The sequence below is a fragment of the Pholis gunnellus genome, assembly GCF_910591455.1.
Source record: "Pholis gunnellus genome assembly, chromosome: 17".
NCBI lineage: Eukaryota > Metazoa > Chordata > Actinopteri > Perciformes > Pholidae > Pholis > Pholis gunnellus.
This window is the reverse complement of record NC_136544.1, coordinates 10,279,578-10,307,412: the sequence shown is the minus strand read 5'-3', so window position 1 is coordinate 10,307,412 and position 27,835 is coordinate 10,279,578. Positions and strand designations below refer to the sequence as shown.

Below are 27,835 nucleotides of genomic sequence, written 5' to 3'. Positions count from 1 at the left end.
TCAGGACAAAAACATCGTAAATAAGTCAGTTTAGCATGTCGAAAATGATAAAAAAAAGTCATATTATAGCATGTCGTAAAAAGTCATAGTATAGCATGTCGAAAAACATGCATAGTATAGCGTGTCTAAAAGAAAATAAAGTCACAGTATAGTACGTCGAAAAAGATTATACATTTTGTCTAAAAATAAGTCCCATATGGTCTAGCGGTCAGGATTCCTGGTTTTCACCCAGGCGGCCCGGGTTCGACTCCCGGTATGGGAACGAGATTTTAATAAGATCCTGAAATCTTGTTGAAAAAGATATCAAAGTCAGCAAAAAAACATCGTAAATAAGTCAGACATAAGTAAACATGTGGCACCGTTTAAAAGGGAGATAAACAGGCTTTCCAACGGTATAAGATTTATTGCCAAGAAGCATTGTTCCAACAAACCAAACACAAATTTCCTTACTTTTTATGCTGTTTATTATAACTATTTTATGATACACTATACTATTTGATGAATTACTATATTGTATTTTTTGACATACTACACTATGACTTGCTTGCTTTACTTTTTTATGACATTTTTAAGACATAGTATACTATTGTTTAAGATAAACTATACTCTGGCATTTTATAGCATACTTTACTGGGTTGGCTGGGTTGCACCAAGGAGGATACTCATGGCCTAACTTTAAATCATGTTGCACCAAACTTTAAAACTAGCCATAAATGACAAACATTAAGAAACAAACATTAAAATTAAAGTATAGCATGTCATAAAAATGTCATATTGTACATCTTGAAAATGTCATAAAAAGTCATATCATAAAACAAGTCATAGTATAGTAACTCTTAAAAGGGTAATCAAAAAGTATAGTATGTATTAAAATGCCAGTTTTGTATGTCATATATAAAATTGACAAACATGTAAAACTAAAGCATGCCTTAAAAAGTAATAGTATAGTATGTCATAAAAAGTCAGTATAGCAGGCTTTCATAAAAGTGCCATAGTATAGTATGCCATTAAAAATGTCATAAAAAGTCACAATAGGTGTCAAAAGTGTCACAACTGCAGAAGTTATTACCCCATCTTTTTGTCTGTGGCAATGTTGTTTTGGAATTTAAGAGCAGTTGGCATGTCTAAAACAATGACTTTAAAGCTCCGTATTGAGAATGCTGCTAAATGAGAATAGGTGAGCTATATACCAGTTCCAAGAGGCATTTCACAAAAAAAACAAAAAAACAGAATTTAGTATATTTTTTTATTTTCTATAAAAGAGATGAGTTTATTCAATGATCATAACAGACTGAATCAGAGACCTCGATAGATCACTCACATACCAAACAATAAATCGAGGAAAATGTTTGAACAAAACCCCCAAAACAGAACAAATGTAACACAAAATAAAATACCTGAATAAAGCAAACTCTGGGCTGAGCTGCGGGTCAGCACATTCTCTGTAGAACTCATGGCACATTAACAGTTTTTGTGAAAAGGAAAAAAGGCTAAAAAGGAATGAAGTTTTTTTTTTTTTTTTACCCTTTCAAAACCAGTCTAACAATAAAAATTCTATATTTCATATATGGTGGACTTCATAGAAATTAAAAAGGTGACTTAAGCACTTAAACAAGTTCTCCTGAAGTACGGTTTATCTGTTTATTCTCATCAATAGAATGCTTATCTGCATCGGAGAAAATGCCTCATGCACCACACACTAACAAAAAAAATTAACAATAACAAAACACATACAGTCACACAGCCGTCCAAATTTACACAGTCACACTCACAGACCAGACTCAAACGCTAGTGTGGCAACGCTGAAACATATCTACCTAAAATCTGTTGATTGAACAAAATGAGAAAGTAGTTTTTCAGATGTGTACACTCACAAGTCCAGCTAAAACTAAATTTAAAACCCGAATATTGACAACGGGTAAAATATAAAACGCTGTCTTTTCCTTTTTTTTTTTTTACATTTTTCTTTTCTTTTTTTTTACACAAACTCTTTCAAAAATCTCCCTCCCCGTTCAAATATTACACCACCCAATCCTGACCTGGCCCCTTTCTAAACCCCCTCGAAGTGTAATATAAGCCAACGAGAATTGCAATACAATACAGGCACTGGAGAAAAACACCATAACAGAGACAAGTGAAGAGGACGAGATGCATTCAGATTTCAACCCCATCCCCGGTCCAAACAATGTTTCCAAGAACAGAATCATAACTCACATCAACTATTATCAAACAAGAACAAAGATAAATCAAAACTGTTATTTCAGAGATTTCTGTTGCGAAACATTTGTTTGTCTTTTTTATTTTGTATTGTTGACAGTCTGTCCTTTGAAGACAATTTGTTGCAAAAACTAACTGGGAGCTCATTCCAGTCCCTTCAGCTATTTCTTTTTTTTTTTTACTAAACCTGATTCAAGTAACAGCTCCAGAAAGGTGTTAAGTGTTTGTCTTATCCCCCTGATTGTTCCCCCTGCCTCGAGCACTCTACCTGTTGACATTTGATCAAAACCTTTACGTAGGATCAGAGTGCACACAGAGGGAACAGCAAGGGGGTCCTCATCTATTCGTTTCTGAACTGATCCAGTAGTGTGACTGTTTTGAACAGGCCAATGATATCAACATTATGTCTCAAAGCGTAATACAAAGAATGGTGCGACACTTGTAGTGAAATCATATTCCAAGTAAAGCTCAGAAACGGCTGGACCTTTCCCCTCGTCTGCAAACGTTCATGTTGTAAAAGAAAAATACAAGGCAGGATGAAAACATCAACTGATTCTGTATTTGATAAATACTTGCTGGAACTATGATAATGCATATATTCAGGTTTTTTTTTTTGTCACTAGCTACCTACCATGATTTAGGACAAGTCATTTAGCATAAAATATAGTGAGTTGTTTGGCATAGACAGAGGTGGCGGAGTGTGATGTATGAAGATTTAAAGACCGAAAGAGGAAAAAAGAAAGATCCAAAATAAACAGTTATTGTAGTATAAGAAAATACTTCTTTACAGTAGATACTAGATGATGAAAAAAGGTCTGCACTGCTCCTACTCCTGGTTGTAAATGTCACTGGTTTGTCCTCGTGTGCAGGCCAAAGAACATAATTGTCTGTTTAGGAAAGAGGTGTAAGGCAAACTGTACCTTCTCTGCTGAGAAATATACATGATTTACAGTATGGAAGTTGCCCCCCCCCCCCCCCCCCCCCCCCCCCCCCGCCCCAACCCTTTCATTTGTTCACTTACAACAATCAAAACAAAACAGAACATAAAAGACCAGTCTTCTTCACCACCTCAGATATCTGGCAGTTTCAAAACACCTCTGCACAGTCTGTCAGTACATTATCAGAGCATTTTCATAGTTATTGGGATGTCCTTACTCTTGCAATTCATCGTTGCGGCCACACACACTGTAAAAAGCAAGTGACAAAGGCAACTGTGCACACCGGGGTCCTCTTTCTCCTGTTAGATATATCAGGCAGACAATGCCAGATTCCGAGGATATGACATCCAAGACAGTGAGACTATCCCCATGTGTTGTGTGTGTTCAGTCCACAGGGACAAAGCGACCTGTGAGCGCCCGTCCAGCGTTTGTACTCCATCCAAGGGCCCGTCACATCTACATACAGTCTGTGTCCCTCTGTGGTGCGTGGTCGGCAAATCCCTCTTTAGAGGAAGTGAAGTATTTTCCTTTTTTTTTTTTCATTTTTTTTTTCAGTTACGTTTCAGTTGCTCCTCTCCTCAAAACAGGTTCTCCTCAAAGATAGCCATTAAGTCACTTTGGAAATTCATGTCAATAGTTGCCGCCATCTGGAGAGAGAGAAAGAACAACTAAGCATTTCAATGACGTTCATTATTTCTGAGTGCATCTTCAAAATTGCTCCTACAGCTAGAAATGGGAGTACAATCATAATTTGTTATATCTTCTGTTAAGAGTTCAAATTGAGCTTTTTATCAATGGTACACTTCTTTGAAAATCTACTATCTTTTATATTACATGTTACAATAAATAACACTGAAGCCAAAGTTATACTTCCTGCGTCGGCAAGTACGGGTGTACGTGTAGGATCTGTGCAGACCATCGATATATAACAAGAACGGGATAATGGAGGATGCGAGTATCTAAACTTGCGCAGTACTCTTTCTCTTGCTGGCCCCACCTGCAAGTTTCCTGCTCAGCCCTTTGACTTTACATCGTGACGATGTCACAGATATTTAAAATCATTTTTCTCAGCCAAAGGAAAATTCTACTAATAAAAAACCTCCATAGATAAGAAAAAAAGATAATAATAGGAGTCATAATTGTTCTAGTTTGCCGTTTGAGCTGTCCTGACAACAGAGTTACAGAGTCACTACAGGTATTTGACAATATTAGCTAGAGGCTACTTTGCAGATTCAGATTCTTAATACAAAATATAATTCAACTAATAAACTATAATTGTATTATTAAATAAGTAGTATATAATTATTAAGTAAATAAAATAGTTAACTCTACCTTTACCAGCTGCAACATTTAAGTTTTGAATTTATTAATGCATCAATAATGATAATCCAGTGATGAATATATTATTCTGGAATGTTTTCATCCGCAGGTCAAACATTTCTGCATACCGAAGCTCACAGCTTTGACACAGAGTGCAGACAGATGCGCCTTAGGCAGTATTGATTCTAAATTTAAAAAAATTAATTCAGTCATTATGAAACTGTGGCAGAACAAATTAGATTATCATAAGCTACAGTAATCAATGGGAAACATTGGCCTTCTATGTAACGTACACTAAAGTAACACATCGCACAACCGTAGTTTGATGTCAAAATGTTTGGCTACAATGTGGTAGCACCAAGCGGAACTACTGCGTATCTGTGGTGTCCGCAGCGGTCCATGTACGTGTCTGTTTGGGAGCATAACAAAGGCTTAAAGAGTGTTAAAGGACAAGTAACTCACCGCTTCTCGCCTCCTCCTTTCCTGCTCTCGGCGGCGTGCTAGCTCCCTCTGTTGGTCAAGTGGGTTCTGTGCGGCAGGCTGAGGCGGTGTTGGGGGTTGAGGAGGCTGCTGAATGGCAGCTGGCTGGGGCTCCTGCTGCTGCTGTTGTTGTTGTTGTTGTTGTTGTTGTTGTTGCTGCTGCTGCTGCTGCTGCTGCTGTTGCTGTTGTTGTTGTTGTTGTTGCTGTTGTTGCTGCTGCTGCTGCTGCTGTTGCGAAGGAGCTTGACTGTGTTGCTGCTCCTGACGCCTGCGTGGCTCCTCATGCACCCTTCTGCTTGGCTCCATGATGTCCTCTTCATCTCGACCTCTGGAAAACATTTAGGCCAATAATTCCCATCAGGTGAAACCAAATACTTTTGACATTGCTGAAGGGGATTCGCATTTGGTTTCATCCTGGATGTGCTAAATATAAAACTACAAAGAGAGAAAACAAGATCTACAACATGCATAACGATTTAAATAGAGAGGTTTGAGCTAAAGGAAACGACAAGCGGGTTTGTAATCTTGGGGGATATTAGGGGCCAAAGATTGAACACTTTTGAGCAGAGCTTTCTCTGGATTTGAGGCTCACTATTGTTTAATAGACCGTAGAACTGAGTTTTGCTTCATCCAGCTATAGTGAAAGTCTCAGGTGTGTCAATTACCGGCAATGGAATGCAGAATTCTTTTGCAGCGCTGCTTTAGATATGATGATTTTTCTCAAGTATTAAAATCTTGCCATGTGCAGCTCAAAACAGGTAAACATATGATGGCCAATAACTCTGCGACTGTGGCTAAGTGGAGAGCAGGGCCGTCCTTCAATCAGAGGATCGGCGATTCGATCCCCGGCTCCATTGTGTCGATGTGTCCCTGAGCAAGACACTTAACCCCAAAATTGCTCCCGTAGCTGTGCCTCCGGCGTGATAGGATCTGAATTGTATGTCGCTTTGGATAAAAGCGTCTGCTAAATGACTGGAATGTAATGTAACTTTATAATCTTCCATTTCTGAAATAAAGGGTTAGTATAAGCATCAGCTCTTTGACCAAGTACTTTACATGAGGTTTATTACTGTGGGGTTCAATGATTACGATATATTGATGCTCAGTGTCCTATGTGGTGGTCCTACAATACTGCCACTAGAGGGCACAATACATCACCTCATAGTACAACCTGCATTTTTGTCTTTAGGTTATTACTGTGGCTGTGATTTTATTGTTGACATCTGTACCTTGTTGATGTCGTTTGCATCAACGATAATATATTTGACTTTCTAAGGCATGATTACATGAACCTAACAGACACAACTAATTCCGTCCGCCTCAGCTCAACTCACGATGGTGTGTGTTTAAATGACAGTTAAGCCCTTTCTGCCTGTAGAGGTGACAAGGCCCCTCAGATGAGTGCTTTCACATTTTTTTTCAAACTACATAGCAAGTCCAGCCGTTCTTGTTCTAAAATAGTTTTTCTATGATTTGGATTGTCAAGATTCTCATATTTAGATTCGTGGAGCAAATAAAGAACTTTAAGACAGGTGTAACTCCTCAAAACTCTACAAAGTCCCTCATGAGGTAAACATTGTGCCGCCCTATATATTTAGTCATTGGTCTTCTTCTGGACAAGCTTACCGTAGTTTGTCCTGCTCTCTGCGTAGTCTGTCTTTTTCCACCTGCTCGGCTTGGGCCTTCAGAGCTTTCTCCCTCTCCTCTTTCTCCCGGGCAGCACGACGAAACTGCTCAAAGCTGTCACTAGACGACTTCACTGCAGATGAGGGTGTAGATGTGGACTTTTGTGCCAGGCTGGCCCATGAGCCCATATTCTTCAGTTTCACATCCTGAGAAAACATTAAGTTGCAATCAAAAATCTTGCAAAATGCAATACCATTAAGTTCATACATTAAGAACTGAAAGAGGTGTATGACATATATATATATATTTTTAAAGTGACTATTTCACCCACCTGTACCTTTTTGGGGGCAATGGGCACCTTGGACTCCTGCTTGAACTTATCCTTTTCTTGCAGAGAGGAGGGCAGTCCACTGGATTCGGAGGAGCGGATGACAGGTCGCAAGCTGTCCATGGACTTCACATCTGCTCAACACAATGACACACACAGTCTCAATATCTTGTGTAGCTTCTTCTTCTCTGGCATTTTAGCCGCAGAAAGCTACAGAAAATACAAGAAGCCTTGGGACTCACTCTGTTGGCCGTGGCCTGGTTGAGAAGGCTTGTTATCGGGCTGTTTATGATGGTCTGGTCTCATGGCAGGGTTAAATGGCTCTCCTCTCATCACTGGTGAGGGAGAAAGTTTCTCCTCCTTTAGTACACCATGGCTCCCAGGGCCCCTCTGCTGCATGACAAACAAATGGAGTCAAAGTCAGACACAGGCATGTGGAGACATAATGTTAGCCCTGCACTTAACGGTTTCTAAAAAGGGTTTCTCACCTTTTTGGGCTGCATGTTGTGAGGTGGGGACTGGTGAGAGACAGGTGGATACTGGGGAAGTTGTGGGGAATGCATCATGAGAGGCGATGGGTTGTCTCTTATGTGACCTGTCAACAGAGGGGAGCGGCATACAACTTCAGCCTACACAATGTATTTTTACAGCAACAATTTTTGCTTCTACAATCAGTTACACAATTAATGTTAGTCTCGTCTTCTCAAACTAACCAGCGTTGTAGGGGTCGGCCTTGGTTGGGCGAGGGGAGGGCTGCTGCTGCTGCTGCTGCTGCTGTTGCTGCTGCTGTTGCTGAATGATCTGCTGTGCTTTGTTGCTGGGCATGGATACCTTGTGTTGTGATCCCTGGGACTGACCAGCTAGTCCTGGACCCTGCTGATAGTTCAGTTGTTGCTGTTGGGGCTGCTGTTGCTGCGGCTGAGAATGCTGCATGTGGCGGGCCTGGAGTAGAGGCATCTGTTGGGCCGGGGCCTGATGTGATGGGGCGGGCTGAGGGGTCTGCAAAGGGAGCTGGGGAGGAGGCAGTGTGGTCTGAGAGGATAGTAGAGATTGTCCGTGGACAGACTGCAGGAGAGAGATCTGTCCTGGTTGTTGTTGTTGTTGCTGCTGCTGCTGCTGCTGCTGACGAGCCTGCGGCTGGAGCGACTGCATGGACTGCTGGGGCTGACGGGCTTGCTGGAACTGCTGCAGGTATAATTGTACTTGGTTCATAGGCGTTGTAGACCCTGGCTCTTCATCATCCTCCAGCAGCATCTGGGGAGGCTGGGAAGACAGCAAGCCCTGGGGTGTGAGTGTTGGAGGGGACAAGGGCCGCTGGTGCAGGGGCTGAGGAGGGTGGAGGATCTGAGAGGAAAGCTGGTGCTGTGGTGGGGGTGGTGGTGGTGGTGGTGCTGACTGGGGCTGGAGCTGCTGCTGCTGCGGTGGCGGCTGCTGCTGCTGCTGCTGCTGCTGCTGCAGGGTTGGCTGCTGCTGAGGAGGTGCTGGTTGCGGCTGAGGGGGTTTGGGATGAAGAGGCGCTGCCTTGTGACTGGGTCGAGAAGGCTGCTGAGGCATGGAAATGTGCAAAGCTAAGGTTGCACAGTTCCAGGAAAGACAGGAGAGACACAACACATAATGAATACAAAAAATGTTGTGCTAGTGATCCTTGACATGTTTCATTTAATATTCATTTTGCTAAACTAATTGGGGACGGGTTGACTTTGTAAAAGCATTATTCTTGGAGGGATTGCAGTTACACCTACTTCAACAATGAAAATCCAAGTAGTGATGAGTATTGGACCTATCAAAAGTGAAGCAGCTTGCATACACCCTTACCTGGAGATGTGAGGACGGGATGTTGGTTGAGGAAGGGGTGGGTCTCAGGGGACACTGGCCCAGCAGAATGAGCGTTGAGGTGTGGAGGTGCGGGCGAGGAGTTGCCCGTGTGGTGGGTTAGATGCATGGGGAGCTGGCCGAAGGGCGGCAGGGAGTCAAAGCTAGTCTCTAGTAACTGGGAAGACTCCAGAGCAGCTACAGGGGGAGCAGTGAAGCCTGCAGGGGGTGGCTGAGGCTGCTGCTTCATCTGACTGCTGGACTGAAGGCCTGCAATTTGGGAATGAAGCCCAATCTGAGCAGGGCCACTCTGAATGTGTACATGAGGATGGGTCTTTTTCCCCTCCTTCACAGAATGGCCCTTCTTCTTCTGATGCTTAATTATTCCTAAAGAAATAAATAAAGTGAAATTAAGATTAAGCACTTCATTTTTCATTGTGGGCATTTGAATTGCCATATTTGCAGTAAGTCACCTGTCCCCTCAGCTTCGCTGTCTGTGCTGGAGCCACTGCTCTCTGAAGAGGATCCAGTCTTTTTGGAGGTAGCCATGGACTCCACAGGCTTCTCAACTGCAAACCAACAACGATGTGTTCATGGATTTCCAATGAGGCATAAATAAACATAAGAATTACAGACTCGGGTGAATAACAACCTTTGCTGGTTTTCTAGAGGGACTTACCATGAACCTTTTTCTTCTTGCGGAGGCAGGAAGACACATATCTCTCCAGCTCGCGCAGAGTGGAGGGTTTTAGCGTCTCAAAGTCAATCTCAATCTCATCAGGGTTTGAGTTTTTGAGTGAGGGCTCTCTGGACTGGATGATATGCACTACACGGCCGAGCTTGTCACCAGGAAGTTTGTTGATGTCCAAGCTTAGCTGCCTCTTCTCCTCGTACGTCATGGGCTTGCATTTTTCCCCCGTTGCTGATGACCCAGCGGCCCCCAGATCGTCTTCCAGGCCGGGTACAGGCAGCAGGTTGGAGGGATGATTGCTTTTCATCCCTTCCTTTTTACTAGAGGCAAAAGACAAATGTGTAATTCATCAATATGCAACACTGACTAGACTTTACCTATACAGCAACTCTAGAAACACAGCTTAAAAAGGCTTCATAGCTAAAAACAGACATATCTTAAAACTACAGATGAAGAACATATAACAATCATAAAACATTCTGCATTGTATCTCTCAACATACATACCAACCAATCATTCTTTTAATACCACAATCAACTGTTTAAGGATTATATCTATTTACAGGACAAGCACTTCTTGTGTCCTCAGATGACCGAGCATCCATAATTTAGCCTCAACCATGCCTGCAATTACACAGTGAAATAAAAAAATAGAAATAAAGAAGGTGGATACAAAATTGAGTGGTTAAAGAAATATCTAATACCAAGGACATGTTCTAACTGACATCCTGACATGAATACAGTTCATACAAGTTTATTACGCACCTAGCTTTCTTCTTGGATACAACCTCTTTGTTGTTATTGTTACTAGTCTTCGTCTTCTTAGAGAGCTGCGGAACAGGTATAGCATCCTGGATCTCATCTACAAGGCTAGACATGCCTCCTTTCTTCTTATGCTTTTCTTTTTTCTTCTCCTTCTTTTCCTTCTCTTTTCTCTTTGGTTTGCTGGCTTGTGGTTGGGACAAGGCAGCCAGCTGCTCATGGACAGCCTTCAACTGCATCAAGAGAAGAGACCAGTTCTCAACAACATTGTAACGAGAATTGGACAATGGATTCGCTGCCATCTTGAATCTACTCTAGTCACTGACCTGATCCTGGAGCTCTGCCAACCTCTGGGCTCTTTCCTCTTCAGAGTCATCGGTTGAAGACTCGGACTCAGAGGACGAATCACTGGAGCTGTCTGTAGATGACGCAACATGGGCCAGAGGAGGCTGGGGCTTAACGGGGGCAGGATGGTGAAGTGTAGGAGCTGGGGCAGAAACTAGAGGCTTGCTCTCAGGTTCATCTGGCATCTTGGCAAAGCGCATCTCAAAGACATCCTATAAAATGAAAAGAAACGAACAAGCTAAGCAAAGCATATGTGCACGTTTGCAGGAAGAGAGTCAAAACACCACAACAACAAACAATTGGAAGATGTGATGGACTGGACAGACACACACACACACACACACACACACACACACACACACACACACACACACACACACACACACACACACACACACACACACACACACACACACACACACACACACACACACACACACACACACACACACACACACACACACACACACGATAGCCAATATTTACCTGTAGCTTGCGAGCCATAGCTACCACCTCGTGGTCTGGTGGATTGTATTTGTAGCAGTTGGAAAACATTAATCGTACGTCAGCAGCAAACTCCTGGGGTTCCCGGTATTGCCTGTTCTCGAGCTTGGCCTATTAAACACATCAAGGATATGTATTACCTGCCATGTCACGAACCCTCTCTGTTCAGCTGAAAATATATGACATCTTCAACGCACCTTGATGGAACTGAGGTCCATTGGATATTTGATGATATCGTGGTAATCGTGTAGTCCCAGTGCATCCACATCAACAGGTTTGTAAAATGGCCAGGCATAACCAGCATGCTTCTTGGACAACATATCCCTAACCAGACTAGCGCAGTAACCCAGCTGATCCTGTGGTTTGGGGCTATGACCTCCACTTGGTCCACTCAGTCCCATCACCATGCCTATGTGATGCTGGGAGTCTGGTGCATCCTTCTTTATCAGTTTTGTAGGCCGGGTGCTCTCTCGCCTGGGTAGTGTCTTCCCAGATTTGGACTCCGCTGGTGAAGATTCACTCAGTTGGTCATTTGCTGTGGGCGTTGTAGTGTCAGCTTTCCTTTTCTGGCTCTTTCTTTGCTAGATAGACGTGAATACAAAGAGAGAGAAGTGGTGCAAAAGAGCAAAAAAATAAGTGATTAGAATGAGTTGCCAAAACTTAACTCAACCTGTCTAAAGCCCCAAGCATTGTCAAAAACGTGCCCACCTGCCCAAGCATATTTCCGTGTGTCTATCAAAACTCACTTTGGTCATGGTTATAGGGTTCTGCAGCATGGGGGCAGTGCTCTGGATGGATGCTGGGGGAAGGGAGGTCTGAGCAGGGGGAGGCACAGAAGTCATGATGGGACCTTGAGGAGCACAGTCCAATGGGCCCATGGAGTAGGGAGCTCCAAGCTGTGGCGCGTGGCTGGGTAACATTGGGGGCACGTGGGACGGCAGGACCTGCATCAAAGGCTGGGGAGGTAGTGAAGGCGGGCCCTGCACTGGTCCTCTGATCTGCTGCGGTGCTGCTGAGAGATTTGACAGACCACGTGTTTGAGGAGTCGTGGACGATGAATCAATGATGGGCCCTGGTTTCAAGATCAGACCTTGATGGGAGAAGAAGAAGACACCTGGATAAATATCATGTCTCACAGAAGTCAGCCCAAAGAACATGTGTTGATAGGAAAACATAGTGTTAAGCGGTAAGTGACATACCTCCTTCCCTTCGGCCACGGCCACGGCCCTTCCCCATCATCACAACAATCTCAGTTTCTTCCTCAGGCATTTCTGTGACCCTTTGGAGGAAAGCCTTCTCGAGAGATTCAGCCATTAAGACTATGTCGTCTCCAGGCTGCAGGGGGAGACAAATACGCTTAGCAAGAGTAGAGGCATTTCAGAATCTTTGGCACTTCATGTTAAAAATGGCTCCGGTCTTCAACTGTGTTACCTTGTTGTATATGTAGCAGTTGGTAAACATCGTGTTGAAGTCTTGGATACATTCTTGGGCATTCCAGTAGTAACTGTTCTCAAGCCTTTTCTTGATTGTTCCCATGTCCATGGGAGTTTTGATTATTGTGTAGTAGTCCTGAAAAAAAGTTGCATAGTGGTAGGTTAACACTTTAACTATGTTACATTCTCTACAGGCACAATGCCCATTGTTCATCAATGGGCATACAATATTCTCTGGTCCAAAGGTAGTATAAATAAACTCAACAACAGTTAAATGAAAGATAGTGTATAATATGTGTGAAAGTTGTTTTTACATATAAATAAGAATAAATTGTACCATTTAGCATCTTCTAAAATGAGGAAAATGAGCCCTAATATCTCAAACAACCCTGTACACACACAGAAACGTAGAGGGGTGTACTTGGCTCACAGCAATAACCATAAATCATCGCAGTTCAACCATATTGATGTACAGCCTAATGCATTTACAGTTCTGAGGTACGTGGCATCATGCACACAGAGGGACAGAGCTATCACTCACCGGCAGGTTAAGTTTGATCGCATCCACTGGTATATGAAAGGGCCAGGCAAACTGGTGCTTCCACAGGCCCTTCACCACCGCCTTCAGCAGGTACTGCAGCTGATTGGTCTGGCGCTTTGGCCTGTCGGGATTGATGTACTCTGGGGGTGGGGGATTGCCCATTTGCTGGGCCTGCCCCTGGCTGCTGCTGCTGCTGCTGCCCGACATCTGTGCTGCATCCAGGCCGTCCCCCATTCTGACAGGGTTGGGCTCAGGCCCCAGAGCTGGAGCTTGAGCTGGAGCTGCAGGGGCAGGGGTAGTGGTGTTGGCAGGACACCAGTTCAGTCTTGGCCCCGGCACAGACTCCACTGACAGAGCACCACTGATCCCATTGCACTCCTCGCTGGACTCTCTGGAGAATGAAAAAAAGCACAGTCATTAGCGTCTTTTTAAACAGCCTTCAATACAATTTAACGTTATTTTGTCATTTGTCATTAAAGTTTTATTTGAATCATTAATCAGCGCATTGTTAGGTGGACTTCTGATATCTAGCTTATTGTAATTGGATTGCAAAAGGCAGCGGCATACTAGTCATTTACCACTGTTTTATTACTCTACATTGAATGTTTAGTTTTTTCCTTCCATTGGAGCAGCAGCTGTATTGGGTAGCACCAATGGATGTATAAAGAGAACTGGATACAGTGTTGAAGGTGGCACCCCTATTTATTCCTATGAAAGCTTCTCAGTGACGCATAACGGCAAAAAATGTTTTACTTCCAAGTATAAAATTACCGGGATCTTCCAGCAATCTTCTGCATTTTACAGCTTTTAGGACCTGATGCTTTCAGGGTAAGTGTTCATACTAAAATATTGGCTGATTTACAGACATTTCTTTCCCAATGTCATGACAGTCATAATCTTGATTTTGCCTCAGTTACTAAACTCCCACATTAGTGATAAGTAGAAAATCACTGTCGATGCTATGGCCATTGGAAATTAGACATTTCTAATAGGCTGGTTGCGAAATGAAAAGTACCGCAAATATAGCTCTGGTCAACAGTTAAAAAACTATGGTAAATCAGTGAACACGGTATTAGGCTTGTGGATAGTACATAGACAATTGAAGAGTTTATATCAAGGCGATTTTAACCAACTCACTATCAAAACTAAGATGTTATAATATAATCTCTAAACTCTGTGCTCTACGGTGCATTTAGAGATGTTTCTAGTAGAGCAGCACGTCCACCAGCTGAGCCCTGTTATTCAGCAAAAGTATATTTTAAATCCTTAATTACAAACTAGTTTGCCGTCTCTTTTTCGTGGATCTGACAACCCGCATTCTTCGTTCTCCATATGCTCCATTTCTGCTCGTTCTACTCATGTTTGGCACCATGGTGCGGCCCTCTACAGATGGCGCGCAAGCTACAAAGCTACTTTGTTGCGGTATTCTCTGAAACACCAGAGGGCGGACAAACAAAATGTACTCTGATGAAGCAAGACGACAGACAACCAGTGTTACCGGCAAAACGCCATAAACCAACCTACACAATGATGAGGAGGAATTGTAATCAATTGTAACTTCCTACCACATATTTATAGAATAACTGATTGCCTTTACACAAGACCTGTAAAGAAAGAAGTTGATAATAAATGCATTGTGGTGCGAGTATAAACCAAGCTTAAGAGTAGTTAACGTTATGGTTAGGGCTCTTTCCAATGTAATTTTCTGCACATTCAAAGGTTTTCAAATGAAGCTTTGAATGTCTGTTTTCATATTTTATGACTTTTATCACCCTGAACAATGGATAAAATAAGTTATTGTGGTTAATGATGTAATTTATGGTGCCGTTAGATTGCTGCTAGACCGCCTCGTTAGTACTGGTGCGTGCCTTGCTGGTGCTTTTGGAAAGGCTAAGCTCCAACAAATGTAGATTGAAGCAGAATATTTCACTGGACACAAACATGTTGTGAGTATATCTTTTTGCAATAAACTTTACCTGCATGCAATGTTTCTGTAAGATATTTATTATTAGAATAATTTGAATGTTAACGTTTTGAATAATGTTTCGAAGCTTTAAACTGTTCGGTGCAGCCCTAGTCGTGGATAAGATTTGGATTGTGATATTAAAGATAAGATAATATCTTTTAAATGTTAAAGTACACGATGCTGTGGTACACAGACCTCCTCATAGTCCTCATCATCATTTCATATCTACTTAGCATAACAATCAATTACAAGCACTGAACGCCCACAAAAGGTTACAACCACCAGCCTTTAGTTATGACTTAATATATAAAAGTTAATATCCTTCTACTGACATTAATTACTTTACAAAAATTCACTGTATTCAGAAGAGCTCAGAGGTTTGGCTCTTGCATGTGTGCGTGTGCTTTCAGTAGATCTTTGTCTTCCTTCACTGGGAGCGTTTAGGGATATGGGTGGCGGATGAGGGGTGAGGGGGGGTTAGCGTCATCTGGCAGCTGGGAGACTGTGTGTTCCACTACGCAACGCTCAGTCCAACATAATGTCCTCTCCAGGGCAGTCAGGGACATCTCATTCAAGATACACACAAGGCTATTAAGACAACAAGGCCAAATAATAAACTAGAAAACTTGACTAAAAATAGACATGTTCTGGGAAACGGCACTGATCATACGGTATTCACGCCTCTATTAGAAACAAGTTGCCCCCCCCAGTCTTGCAGACTTAAAACCAACCCCGACAACAGGGCTTTAAAGATGTATACACACACACACACACACACACACACACACACACACACACACACACACACACACACACACACACACACACACACACACACACACACACACACACACACACCACAGTATAGATCTGTGACTAATCTCATTCTTGATGAGTCACTTTCGGAGAAGAGGGAAGCAGTTTGCACACCACATGATCGCAGCCTTGGCCTCCCCGAGGCACTCGAACACAGTGGAGAATCTGACTAACTGACCAATATGTTGAATGACAACACATTAAAAAAGACAGAACAAAACAAAAGAAAACATTTTAACACAGATGGAACTTTTGTGGCCGGAAGCAAGAAAAACCTCTCAAATAAATAAGCACAGAACTTGTCTCGGCCCAAGACACGAATGTGCAAAACATTCCGTAAAATGTAAAAGTTTGCTAAATTGGCTTTACAAAGAGTTTAAAGAAATACAATTATTTAGACTAATCAGCTTTAGTCCAACAACTTCAAGTACCACTGGCGACTTTCAGCCTAAACAGCCACTTGTGTCGTATGGAAAACCACCGACAGCGTCCACACATCACATCTGTGGGCCAACAGCAGGTATTCCAACCACATCGGACACACGAGAAGAAGAAACCACATTTCTGACTGATCCCGGTGTGGTGGGGTTATGGTGAAATTTATAATAAATAAATGGCAATAAATGGTGACAGGCCGAGTCACAGTACATGCCTTCAATCAGCTGTACCATCACATGGTCGGGATGTGACCATTGGTAGAACACAGCCCATAGAGAGCAGTGCAAACATATTTTAGTGAGATTTTCCTAAGCGATCAAGTGTAACGGGATGTTGCAGGTCCTCTTATTTCTGGTACCTGGTGTTAGTCAACACAAGCTGTTACCAGCGCACAATCAATACCTCTCTGACACGACAAGGCTATTGCACTGGATTGCACAGGTGTTCGTGTTATTGCGGCTACCTCAACATCTTCAGCCCCATTCATTTCAGCTGGATATATTTCCACCAGCCTTCATTGTCAGGTCTGTGACAACTGATCACTAAATGTGAAAGACGCGACTACAGATACTGAGAAGGCGTCGAGCCTGAACATCAAAGAGTCGAGAGGAATTTCTGCAAAAACAGTTGAACTCAACAAACTAGAAAGACAACATTTAGGGAAGTTAGCAGGAAGGTAACCTCCTCTCATTGCTAACATGACACGCTTTGATAGTATATTACTTACATATCTTTTTTAGTAGATAGTACCGCCTAACCCTAAATACACAACCTCCCAGACCCTCAACCAACATCACAATACACACACACTAAGAACATAAACACATACTTCTCCACTTAAAAGAAAATATTGTATATTTGTGTATATAAATATATCAATACTGATCAATAATGTGGATGTAATGACTAAGTGGGTAGAGGCAAATAACAGAACAGCTAAAACGGTGATACGTTGATAAAATGACACCACTTTATTGCAATGAAGCCTTTAAAAACCACAACATGAGCCTGGTACAGCTGGCCTCCAGCGCTGCATTGAGTTCAAGTCTCGTCACAGAAATACTGCCAGATGGTCCTTAATAGCTCATTAACATGAGCGATAAGCACACTCGCAGTCATTGACATTAGAGCACTGCAACAACGACAAGTGTAAACACACTTCTGGGAAGCTCGGATCCAAATCAACTCATCAAGTTTGTGATCTGCATGTTCAGGGTTGCACACGTTTTGTTTCACTTACACGCACAGAAAGTCTATTTGTGAAAAATAGTGAGGTACAAGACAATCCCGCACTGCCCGTCATGAAAATGGAGACAGGTCTTAGCGATCAGCTTACACATGTCAATCAACTTGCAAGATGTTACTACAGTAATAAATTCTTAATGACTAGAGCCTACTTCCATTCTCTCTTTGCTCTTCAGAAACCATTATGATGATATGCAAAAAGGTTGTCCTTCACCTTTAAAACACTTGCCACCAATACACTAGGTTTACGGCCTCTATTCTTGTCTGTCAAATGTAGTTACTGCAGTTTGTCAAGGAATAGCCTCTTGCATCATGTCGCAATGTTATTTAATGACAGTCTATTGCAGGCATAAATGTAATTCAAGCCCTTTAACCCAAACAATCCCGGAGAGGAACAAGCCTCGTTGTTGGGAACAAACTCCACAGCTCAACGTTTCTTTGATGAAGTTCTTCTGTGTCTCAAGGAACATTGAGGATTATCCCAAATGATTACAATGCAGTGGTTTGGTTTGTGATGCGTTGGGGCTTTTGCACCTGACAAGCATAGAAACAACAAACATGAACACGGTTGAAGTAACTACTGTTGTTCTTTCAACAGTTATTGAAATATTGTCAAAGGGAACCTGCTGAGCCTGTTCTAGTTCCCTTTGTGTTGCCATTAGTAACCCTAATACACTTACTACCAACGAAAGTAAAGTTTTAATTTCGGTTTGTCTCCCTCTGACTGACATTAAAACATAAATGACATTAAATCATCCCTAATCCAAACACATTGCAGGCTGCAACTAATTATTATTCTTTATTAGCAACTAACCTGTCTTTTTTGACTGTTTAGTCTGTAAAATGTCAGAAATCCATGTATTTTCTGTCAATCAACTATTAATTGATTAGCCTGATTGTTTCAGCAATAGATAGAAATTCCAAGTAAATGCAAGACATCAGCCAGGCAACATGTCCTTGTGTAAGAGCAATGTTGGCATGCAAGACTAATCAAGTCTACAGAAGCCACCCAACAGGGGTCAATCAAGAGGTCCACTTCCTGTTGCAGCGCGTCCTACATGGCTCTCAGCTCTGGAATACCAGTTGATCTTTGACCTGGACATACATCACTGACGACTGCTGTGGAATGTTTTCTGGGGAGGAAGTGGCTCTGAATACTGGGGGGGGGGGGGGGGGGGATTCACATGTACAGCCTCTCAGTGACTGTCCTACTTGGAAAGGAGAGGAAAAACATAACAACAAGATGTCTACATCACCAAACTATTAATCATTCATGTAGGGGGGGGGATTGGGGGACGATTTCAGACAGAAATGTAGGCCTGCAGACTCCACCTGAGGTCCTCACTAAGTGTCAGAATGATGGCCTGTGTTTTTCCTGAAAGTAAAAGGACTAAATAATTAATAAGACCACAGTGACAAGGCCTAGAACAACACACTCTGCGTATTCGCCGGCCTTTTCCTCTATCATAAAACCACCTTCAACACTTCTCAGGGAGCTCCTCTATCTGCCACTACACATCAACGTATTGATTCCATTGACGCTCTTCTTTGCACTCATGTCTTAAGTGTTTCCATTTTGGTTAGTAGATGACAAAAGTGAGCGTATTTCTGTTTTGTGAACTCAACCTAGTACTGGGTTCATCCAGTTTCAATAATTGATTGGGTCTGAATGTAAATAATGGACAGTTTGTCGTGATGTACACCGATGAGGTGAATACAGGCTATAGTTATTAACCCTCCCTGAAAATGTAGGCCGATAAAGACGAAGGAGATGCACGAAAATACAAGATATAAGATAATACCTAGACAATGTTAAATGATCACGGATTGATCCCTTATTTCAGTGATCTAAGATTCATTGTCATGCATCCCTTGGACATCAGTTACCAGAGTGTTTTCAGCACATAGAGCATAATGAAGTGGGCACATGGTCTCCATGAGACAAGAATATCGAGGTAAAAGGTCGCACTTTACTTTGCAGCGCTATCGTCAGTCTGTAGTCTTCTGACTTATGTACAAAAGAAATATGGTGCATGTGAAAGATAAAAAGAAACGTCACTAAACGACTGGAATCATTGATTCGCAAGGCTTTATAGTTAGTAAGAGCTCTTTCACCTGCTGCCTCCGGTGCTTATTCAGCCATTAAGGGTCAACTAGAGCCAACAGAACAGGCCACACAAAAATTGGTCAGCCAAAGACCCTCAACTACAACCAAATGGCACCTGAAGGGCAACTGTTGTACTCTCCAATAAAGCTGGTACACAGCCAAGAATTGTATCCTTATTTTTCTAACTTGTGAATAATGACAGCCAGAGCAGGAGCAGCCATTTTATATGCGATTTGTTTTATAACCAAAATAAGACTGCGTTAATCAAATTCATCATTCAACTATACAAACACACGGGCTGCTATAAGCAACTGTGTAAATAAAGCTTTAAAGAAGGCAACATAAATGGATTTATATATACAAGCTTTTAATGTTTTTTATTCATCATTATGTGTCTGTCAGGAAAAGGTTAAGCTAAAAATCTGCATAACTAATTAATTAAGGATGTCACGGTGAAATTTCGTACTTTTTCCATTCAAAAATCAATGATGCATCTACTGAGTACCAATATATTACAATTAGCTGAGTAACAGTAGTACCGACAATGTTATGACTCAATCTAAATATGCTAACGCTATCTTAAGTGCTATTATACACAACTGTAGATAAATAATAGACGAATAACAAGCTCTACACATTTCTCAAAATTGTACAGTGTGAGGCTGAGTACTGGCAAAGTAGTAAGAAGTACACACCGATAATATCCACAGCATTAGGGATGCAACTATTCTACCTTTGTCCACCTTGTATCATGTGCTATCGGTCTATTGCTTCCTTGCGAGTACCTCTGAAACTTGGCTTCAAGAAAAACAAATTCTCCACTTCTTGGCAAGTGTAGTGTATTTTTATTCTTGTTGATTCCAACGCCTACATTTGGCAGCTTACCAATTGAACCACCCACAGCCCCGTGTGACTTAAGTGTGTTTACAGACAAATGGCAGTTAAACTCAAAAACAAACATGGACAGCTTTGTTTACATCTGTCTTTATGGGTGTTCATCACCACAATGTTGTAAATCTCAATACGTTCCTCTAGTATTGATCATAAGCACTTCCTGAATGAGTCAGTGCATGAGTACAAGGGACTCGAATAGACTAACTATGAGTCAGGCCCATCATAAACAGGAAAAGGTAAGAATCATGCCGGCCCTTTCAGGTTTAACGTCCAGCTGGTTGGGATGAGTAAGCCAAACCCTTCCAGGAATCAGGAGACATTTGTGCAACTGCCACACACACACACACAACCCCCTTCTTCCTCTTAACTAACACCCCCCCCCCCTCTCTCTCTCTCTCACCAGGGGGTAGGTTCATGGCTTCTGGCTGAAATCTGGATAACAATACCATTCTCAACACAACAAATATAAACTGGATAGTCGTGCTGGGCCATGTAGAACTGGAGATAGTGCTAACCACATGATAGTCTCAAGAGCCATTACTCAAGGCTGTCCTCAACCTCGTCACTTTTTCAACCATGTATTTCAAATGATCATATCTTTTTATGTATGGTTGTAAAATCTTTAGTGACTCTGTTAAATGTCTGAAAACTTTGGAGGAGAGTCGACCTCGCCAGATAACATTACCTTTTCACAGAGACTGAATGAGCAATTTTTTCCAGAAGGGCGTCCAGTTTTTGAAAATCCAGCAAATTGTTTGACTTGGCATGCATCTTGTAATCCATTTATGAACTCCACTAAACAGAAACCAAAAAACGGGCAAGAAGAATTACACAGAAGTTTGTATTTTTTCTTTTCTCTTATCCAAAACACAGGAGGGATTTATTTGTCAGGCTCCAGTATGTATCCTAAAATCCCACTGAGCACAATGAGTAATCCTTAGTGTAGTCCAAGCGAAGTTTGAGGACGGATTGTTCCACACAAAAAAAGGCCCCAGTCTGGAAACAGTGGGTCCAGGCGGGGAGGAAGAGAAGCCTCCAGCCGGCCGGCTGTGTTAGCTGTGTGAACCGGTCCTCTCTCTACCCCATCCCCCTCTCAGCAGCACAACGGCCCAGTTGCCACAGGCTCTCCACTCCATTGTGTGTCCTCTCCAGGGCGCCCCCCCCAACTTAAATGGACACAAACTGAAAGCAAGACGGCGAGGGGAAGGCGAGAGAGGGGAGAGAGGGCTCCGGTAAGATCCACGAGGAGCACTTTATTCCTCTTGCTCTAGCTCTCTCACCCTCTCTCTCAAGCAAGAGGCAAGACCAGCATGCAGTTGCTCAACAGTAAAAAAAATGGCTCTGCTGCTTCCTCATTCAGCCCACTCACCCCTCCCTCCCTCCCTCCCTCCCTCCCACGCGCTTGCTCATTCCACCCCTCCCCGCTTTCCCATCAATAGCTTTAGGTGCTGGCTCTCGCTCTCCTCTCTCTCTCTTGCTCACACTCTTACACCTTTAACACCCCACCCCCTTCCTGTCTTTTTCTCAGTCCATTTCATCATGCCCCACCCCCACTCGCTCACCTCCCTTGGAGTGATCTTGTGTGCCTCCCCCCACCAATTTAAGCCCCCCCCCTTATCTCCACTCCACCCTCTCTTGATATAGATGTGGGAGATAATTCCCTGTAGGTTCAATACTGCGAGTGACCCCTTTTCATATTGTCGTTTTGATACATTTACTAAGTAATAATAATAATAATAATAATAAGAAGAAGAAGAATAATAACAACAATAATCATTTATTTCGGCCCTTATTGACCAATGCCATTCATATAGTGGCTGGACTACTCCAATACATATATTGGTCCACATCAACAATTAACACTAGCCTCTCTAAATCACATTTAATTCAAGCAGATAGACCTTGGCCAGGGTTACCAAAGTGACCACTTAACCAGCAAGGCCAAATCTATTGGACAGCCATTATTGCAGCACTGCCATCAACATATTAAAATGACACAAAGTGGAACAATTAGATTTTTGGCTACAAGTACATCTCTTGTAGCCACTTTGCCCATAGAAATCTTAAACTCAATAAATAATTAGTATGTGCACGATGCCACCAACAACTTGCACAACAGAGGCTGCATCTTGTAAAAAGACTGCAGGTAAACTCATGTGAATGATCTGAATTCAGGACATAACGTAGAGCGGTGGTCAAACTGTGGACGTGAAAGAAAACTGAAGTGATCAGATCATGTGACCAGAGCACCCTCCTGTATTGATGTTCAGGACATCCCAGTGACCACGTACGGACCTCTCTTTTTTTCCAATTAGATCTTATCAAAAGATATGACGATAATAAGTCACAAAAGTAAAAGGTTATTAGTAGCAGCTAAATACCAAGTAACTATTTTTGGATACACATAATATTGCATACGAGTATCCACCACAGTATATCAAACTAGCCCCATTAACATGTCTACATACCTATTAATATACATACTACCAGAGGCAAGTTGAATCAGAGTCTAGATGTCAAAAACCTAAGAGATCAGGCAAGGATAGATCCACCAAGTACAGAGCAGAGTCAACTCAGGTGACTTGTCAGTGCAATGCACAATGCTGGTCCCTCCCCCCCAAAAAAAATAAAGTAGCTCATCTGTGCTGCAGCCAGACACTGACAACGTCCACACAGACCGAGTTCTCTGTCCACGCGCCATATGCACCATTCCCAAAGACAATACAGCAGCTGCGAAAGCGACAAAGCTCCAACCTACAGCAATTCAGAGGAGGCCAAACCGATGGCCCTGTCACTGGAAGGGGGGGGGGGGGGGGGGGGGGGGGGGAATCGTATTCAGACACAGGGGAGGGAGGGAGGGATGATAGCAAGAGGAAGGGGAGAAAAGGGTTGCATTTAGACTGGGGGTTGGGTCAGATGAAGAGGCAGAAGTGCACACAGAGATGAGACTCTGCGAGAAAGTCTGAGGCACTTCCATTAATCATCAGAGCACCGGAGAAGCTGAAGTCTACAGGGACACAGTGGAGAAAACAGGCAATCTGCCAACTTGACATGGTGCAGCACGCACTTATATATTCAGTTTTGTGAGGGGAAAAAACAATAGAAAGGAGACGGGTGGAGAAAGAGGTACTTAGTAGCAATAATAACAAAAGCCTTTTAGTCATTTGAGAATTAACGAATAATGCTTCTGTAGTTCTGAAAGAAAGCTAGAACCGTGCTAGAGACTAAAAGTCTGCCTGTATTTTTTTCCACCATTATCTTTTAAACAGTCTGTTCTGAGTCCTCAGCTTTATTTTAGTACCATACGGCACTAATTCATTGGAGTACCTCTTGAAGCAACTTATTAGCCTATGCATTTTAGAAGCGATTAAATATATAACTTTCATCAGGGGCTTGTCCTAGCATAGTGACCTAAGCTGCACTATAGTCGAATACTACGACACGATTTTGGCCCCCCATAATTAAATGAACACGATCGCCTGCGATATTGACGTTTAAAATGCATGTTGCACTCATAGAGAACTCAGCTGCACATCGATTCAAGCGCTGCCTAACCTAACTACCAGCCAGCTGCTGACGGTTGAGATGTTTCTGGCTTCACTTTTGGGGAGCCGCCATGCCGCTGCTCGCACCCCACAGCTGCAGTCTACGAGACACTTTCCTGAAGAGTAATAAACTGTATATATTACATGTTTGGACCGTTTGCTCTCAGAGAGCAGGCGCATCTGCCCGTTGGATTCAACTCCGTTTAAAATGTAGCCTACATAATTTAGGGTGGCTATTCCTTCATTTTCAATACCACAATATCAAAGAAAAAAAATGCAGTGTCAGTTTTTTCCGATATCGTGCGGCTCTAATTTGTACATAAGCAGGACCTTTAATTTAAGTGGCTAAATACGTTTTGCTGCTGCCACCGTCCACAGCAGTACTTTGTTTCCGTGCCCTTACTCCTGTCCTTGAACCTACTGGGAATTATCTCCCAAATCTGCAGCTCCCATTGGATTTACAGAACTTTATAGACTGTTTGAGCTCATTTCAACTTTACAGTTTTTATTCACTGTCAATACTTTAACAGCGTCGTTTTTGGCCGCTGAAGAAAATAATCACAGTTTCTGCTCAGCTTAAAATGGCAAAACGAGACAGTTAGAAAACACCTGGAGAAAATAATTGAGCAATTAGCAACAAAAGCACCAGATAGTACCCTCAGGAGTTGGGAGAGTGAGTATCTAGGACTTCCGAGTAACACTCAGTACATTTATTCAGCTAATGTCTAAACCCACAAGACCTTCTCTCTTATAAAATGTAAATAAAATAAACACTTCTGAGTGAAGTTTATAAAGCATAAAGAACACAGACATCCGTCAGTATCAGTCATTCCTCCTGACTTCTGTCCTCCTGGTTGCTTTGTAGTTTACAAAAAAGAAGTGTTCGGCCGATCGTGCTTGTGTAAACATGGCGGTGGCCGATTGAATTAGGTTTCACTTTTCTTTACATGTTCACAGATGTTCGGATAAAGTATTGGCTTTTTAATCGCAACTATTTTATTGCACGTACAGTAACAAGCGTGGTTGCCGTCAACACGAGTATCCTCCACGTCACCTGGGTCACTTCCCCACAGCTCGCGCTTAGATTGTGTGTTGGTGTCTATGTGTGTAGTTGGAGGAGCTCAGCCCGACGCTCTTTGTCATCAAAACATTAAAAAGTACTGTTAAAACACCACCAACATCGGGGCTTATCAATATGCCGGTAACTTTGCAAGGGATGTGCCGATATACAATGATCTCGACGATCGCGAGTGATTGTACGTCTTAACTGTTCTGTTAACACGTACAATGTGTGACATTATGTGTGACATTAGAGGGTGTTTGACGGAGGTTTGTGAGTAGATATATATGTCAGATACGACTGGATCGTGTCAATGTCCACTCCAACTAAAGTTCGAGAGAAAATATTGGTGACAATCCATTCAATTTCAACACAATTTTATTCAAAGCAAGCCCCCCCCCCCCCCCGTATTACATTTTGTTCTAACCAACATAGGATATTTATATCGAGTATTGCATTTAAATAGTGAATTAACCCCTGAAAATGACATGGGTGACAGACAAGCCAACAACCAGTGATTGTTGTTAAATATCTGATTCTAATGAAGTTAACTTTGTTCAGTATGGGCCTTGACAGTTCTAAAAATTAAATAAATAAAACTATTGACCATCAAAAAAGGAAAAGTTGTGAATATTGTCTAATGCTTTCCGAAAATGCCACAATATGACAAAGACGCACTGTTTTCATGCGGCCGAAGAGAGAAAACAAAAATTCTGTGTTCTGCAATATTGACGCATTTGTTGTAGACTTCATGACACTACTGTCAATGACTCAAAAGTGATAAACAAAGCATTTATGACAGATTTAGTTCCCTGACCACACACACTCCCGTCTCATTCAGAGGTCATTCACAACTAGGCCAAAGATGGTGTTACCATGGCAACTAAACCAGGGAGAAGAAAAAAACCCAAAAGAGGAATTTTTTAAAAAAACAAGGAGAAGAAGATAAATGTATATCCTTTAGTGTAGGACATGGTGTCCAAACTCACAGACAGAAATAAGACCTAAGCAGCACACATGCATGTCATCCTGACACCCTGAACTGTTTTAGGAAGTTTCAACGGTTTTAAATGTAAAACCAACAATCATGACATCCTGGTATTTTAAAGTATGTCATTACAAGCTCAGCTCTGTGAAGCCTAACCAGTAGTATTCACGAGCACTTTAAGTCAGTTATTATTTTTAAAAAAACGTATGGTGCAGTTGCTCAATTTCAACTTAATTTGGGGTAATGTCATTAATAGCTCAACCATCTGAGCTTTTTTTTTTTGATTAACTGCATATCTGGTAACTGCCCTTTAACCCGGTTGGTCCTCTTTATTTACACACAAAGGTTGATAACATTTGATTTATACCTAATCAGTGACAAGTTAATCACAAAACTGACCTATGGCTTTGACTCGTTACCAACACAGGTCTTAACAATAGACTGCCAACATGTTGTTTAAGGATGATGGCAAATAAAAAAAAAGGTATACGATAGTTTTACAGTGCTTTAAACTGCTTTAGTCTTTTTGCACCTTTAGGCAAAGAAGCCTACCCAAACAAGCACGTGACTGCAGGTGGGCTACTGTCTGCTATGAGATAGATCCGTATGCTGTCACACAAGCATTCAAAACAACACAAAAAACATGTTACACGTCTGTGAGGGACAGTTAGTTGAGTAACGGGCCTCTGCATGAGTAATCTGTTTAAACATACCGGTCAGCTATACGTCTGTAATACCCCCCCCCCATAGTAGTCTTATGAACACAACAGACACAACCACGTATATGTGGGATGGATAGCATTACCACATTTAGTGAATAAAAAAGGATAAAATTGCAAAGTAATGACTGTTGGCGAGCGATCTTCGCGGAGAAGCCAAGATCCTAACGTTAGGCCACAGGGCACAGATTACTGCCCGGGTTTCGTAATGGACGTCAGTGAGTGTGAATAGCGGAGCTGAAAGCGCACGAAGACACCGACGTATCGTCTCATGATCATCACAGCGAGCTTTGGAAGATCAGCGTTACAGTTATATTACGTGTTACCTGCTCTATTGACTGCATTCTCGTCAAATAGCCTCGGTCTGAGTGTGCGCCATCATCACCGTGACGGCGTCACCGTCTCCCACAACACAAGACAGTCGACGAGCGAACTAGCACTAGATGATACACAGTGTTCGTAGCACCCTTAGTCGGTCTATTCACAGCGGATTCGTGGTCAGCGGTGTGTCAGACAGGCACAGGGTGTCAGATAGACACACAACGTAGAAGCGGTTATTGTGTCTTTTGAGAAGGCAACTGCCCAACTAGCTTTAGCTAGCAAGCTAGCTAGCCAGAACAGGCCCGCCGTGCAAGTGAACGGTCTCAGTGAGGCGCCGGGGCATCAGCGCTGCCTCTCAAGCCTTTTACAACGCTGTTAACCGTGTCTTCCGGCTGTTTACCCGTTCGGCTTTACTGAGACAACATGACTTGGCAGATATAATGTTTGAAACAACGGCGTTTACCTGGGGTTTATCAGGTTGCCAGGGCGCGCGGGATCTTTCTCTCCGAGGATCCTGAACACCTCTCGTTGTCGATGACGTCACGCGTTGGTCTCTCGTGGAGGACGTAAAAGACCGTGTTACTGTGACGAGAAAAAAATATCTGTGCACTCTAGGATAACTGGCAATAAACATGCAATAAACTGGGCAAATCCGACATGACGTTTTGGGACAAAGCTACAGAAATATAAGTGAACGTTTAAAAAACAACGTTGTTCCCAAAAGTACCGCGTTTTGGTGT

The 27,835-nt window shown here is 42.5% G+C and overlaps 1 protein-coding gene across 4 annotated transcripts; it reads right to left on the bottom strand.

Annotated features, from left to right (window-relative positions):
* Nucleotides 1-3,653: 3,653 nt before the first annotated feature.
* Nucleotides 3,654-27,609, bottom strand: brd4 (bromodomain containing 4). Of its 4 annotated transcripts, none has more exons than XM_079177627.1 (19): nucleotides 27,559-27,609; nucleotides 12,997-13,387; nucleotides 12,454-12,591; nucleotides 12,222-12,357; nucleotides 11,769-12,112; nucleotides 11,220-11,603; nucleotides 11,005-11,133; nucleotides 10,500-10,730; nucleotides 10,177-10,406; nucleotides 9,401-9,732; nucleotides 9,195-9,290; nucleotides 8,725-9,108; nucleotides 7,623-8,477; nucleotides 7,398-7,504; nucleotides 7,152-7,302; nucleotides 6,913-7,043; nucleotides 6,582-6,787; nucleotides 4,938-5,283; nucleotides 3,654-3,802 (listed from the first exon to the last, which is right to left on the bottom strand). In XM_079177627.1, exons 2-19 carry the CDS (start codon nucleotides 13,228-13,230, stop codon nucleotides 3,734-3,736), a joined length of 4,503 nt encoding a protein of 1,500 aa, XP_079033753.1. In that variant the 5' UTR covers nucleotides 13,231-13,387; nucleotides 27,559-27,609; the 3' UTR covers nucleotides 3,654-3,733. The 4 variants fall into 4 exon arrangements, with proteins under 4 accessions (XP_079033753.1, XP_079033750.1, XP_079033752.1 ...); XM_079177624.1 differs by lacking the exon at nucleotides 27,559-27,609 and adding an exon at nucleotides 21,148-21,743; XM_079177626.1 differs by lacking the exon at nucleotides 27,559-27,609 and adding an exon at nucleotides 21,148-21,743 and having other exon boundaries at nucleotides 6,919-7,043.
* Nucleotides 27,610-27,835: the final 226 nt, after the last annotated feature.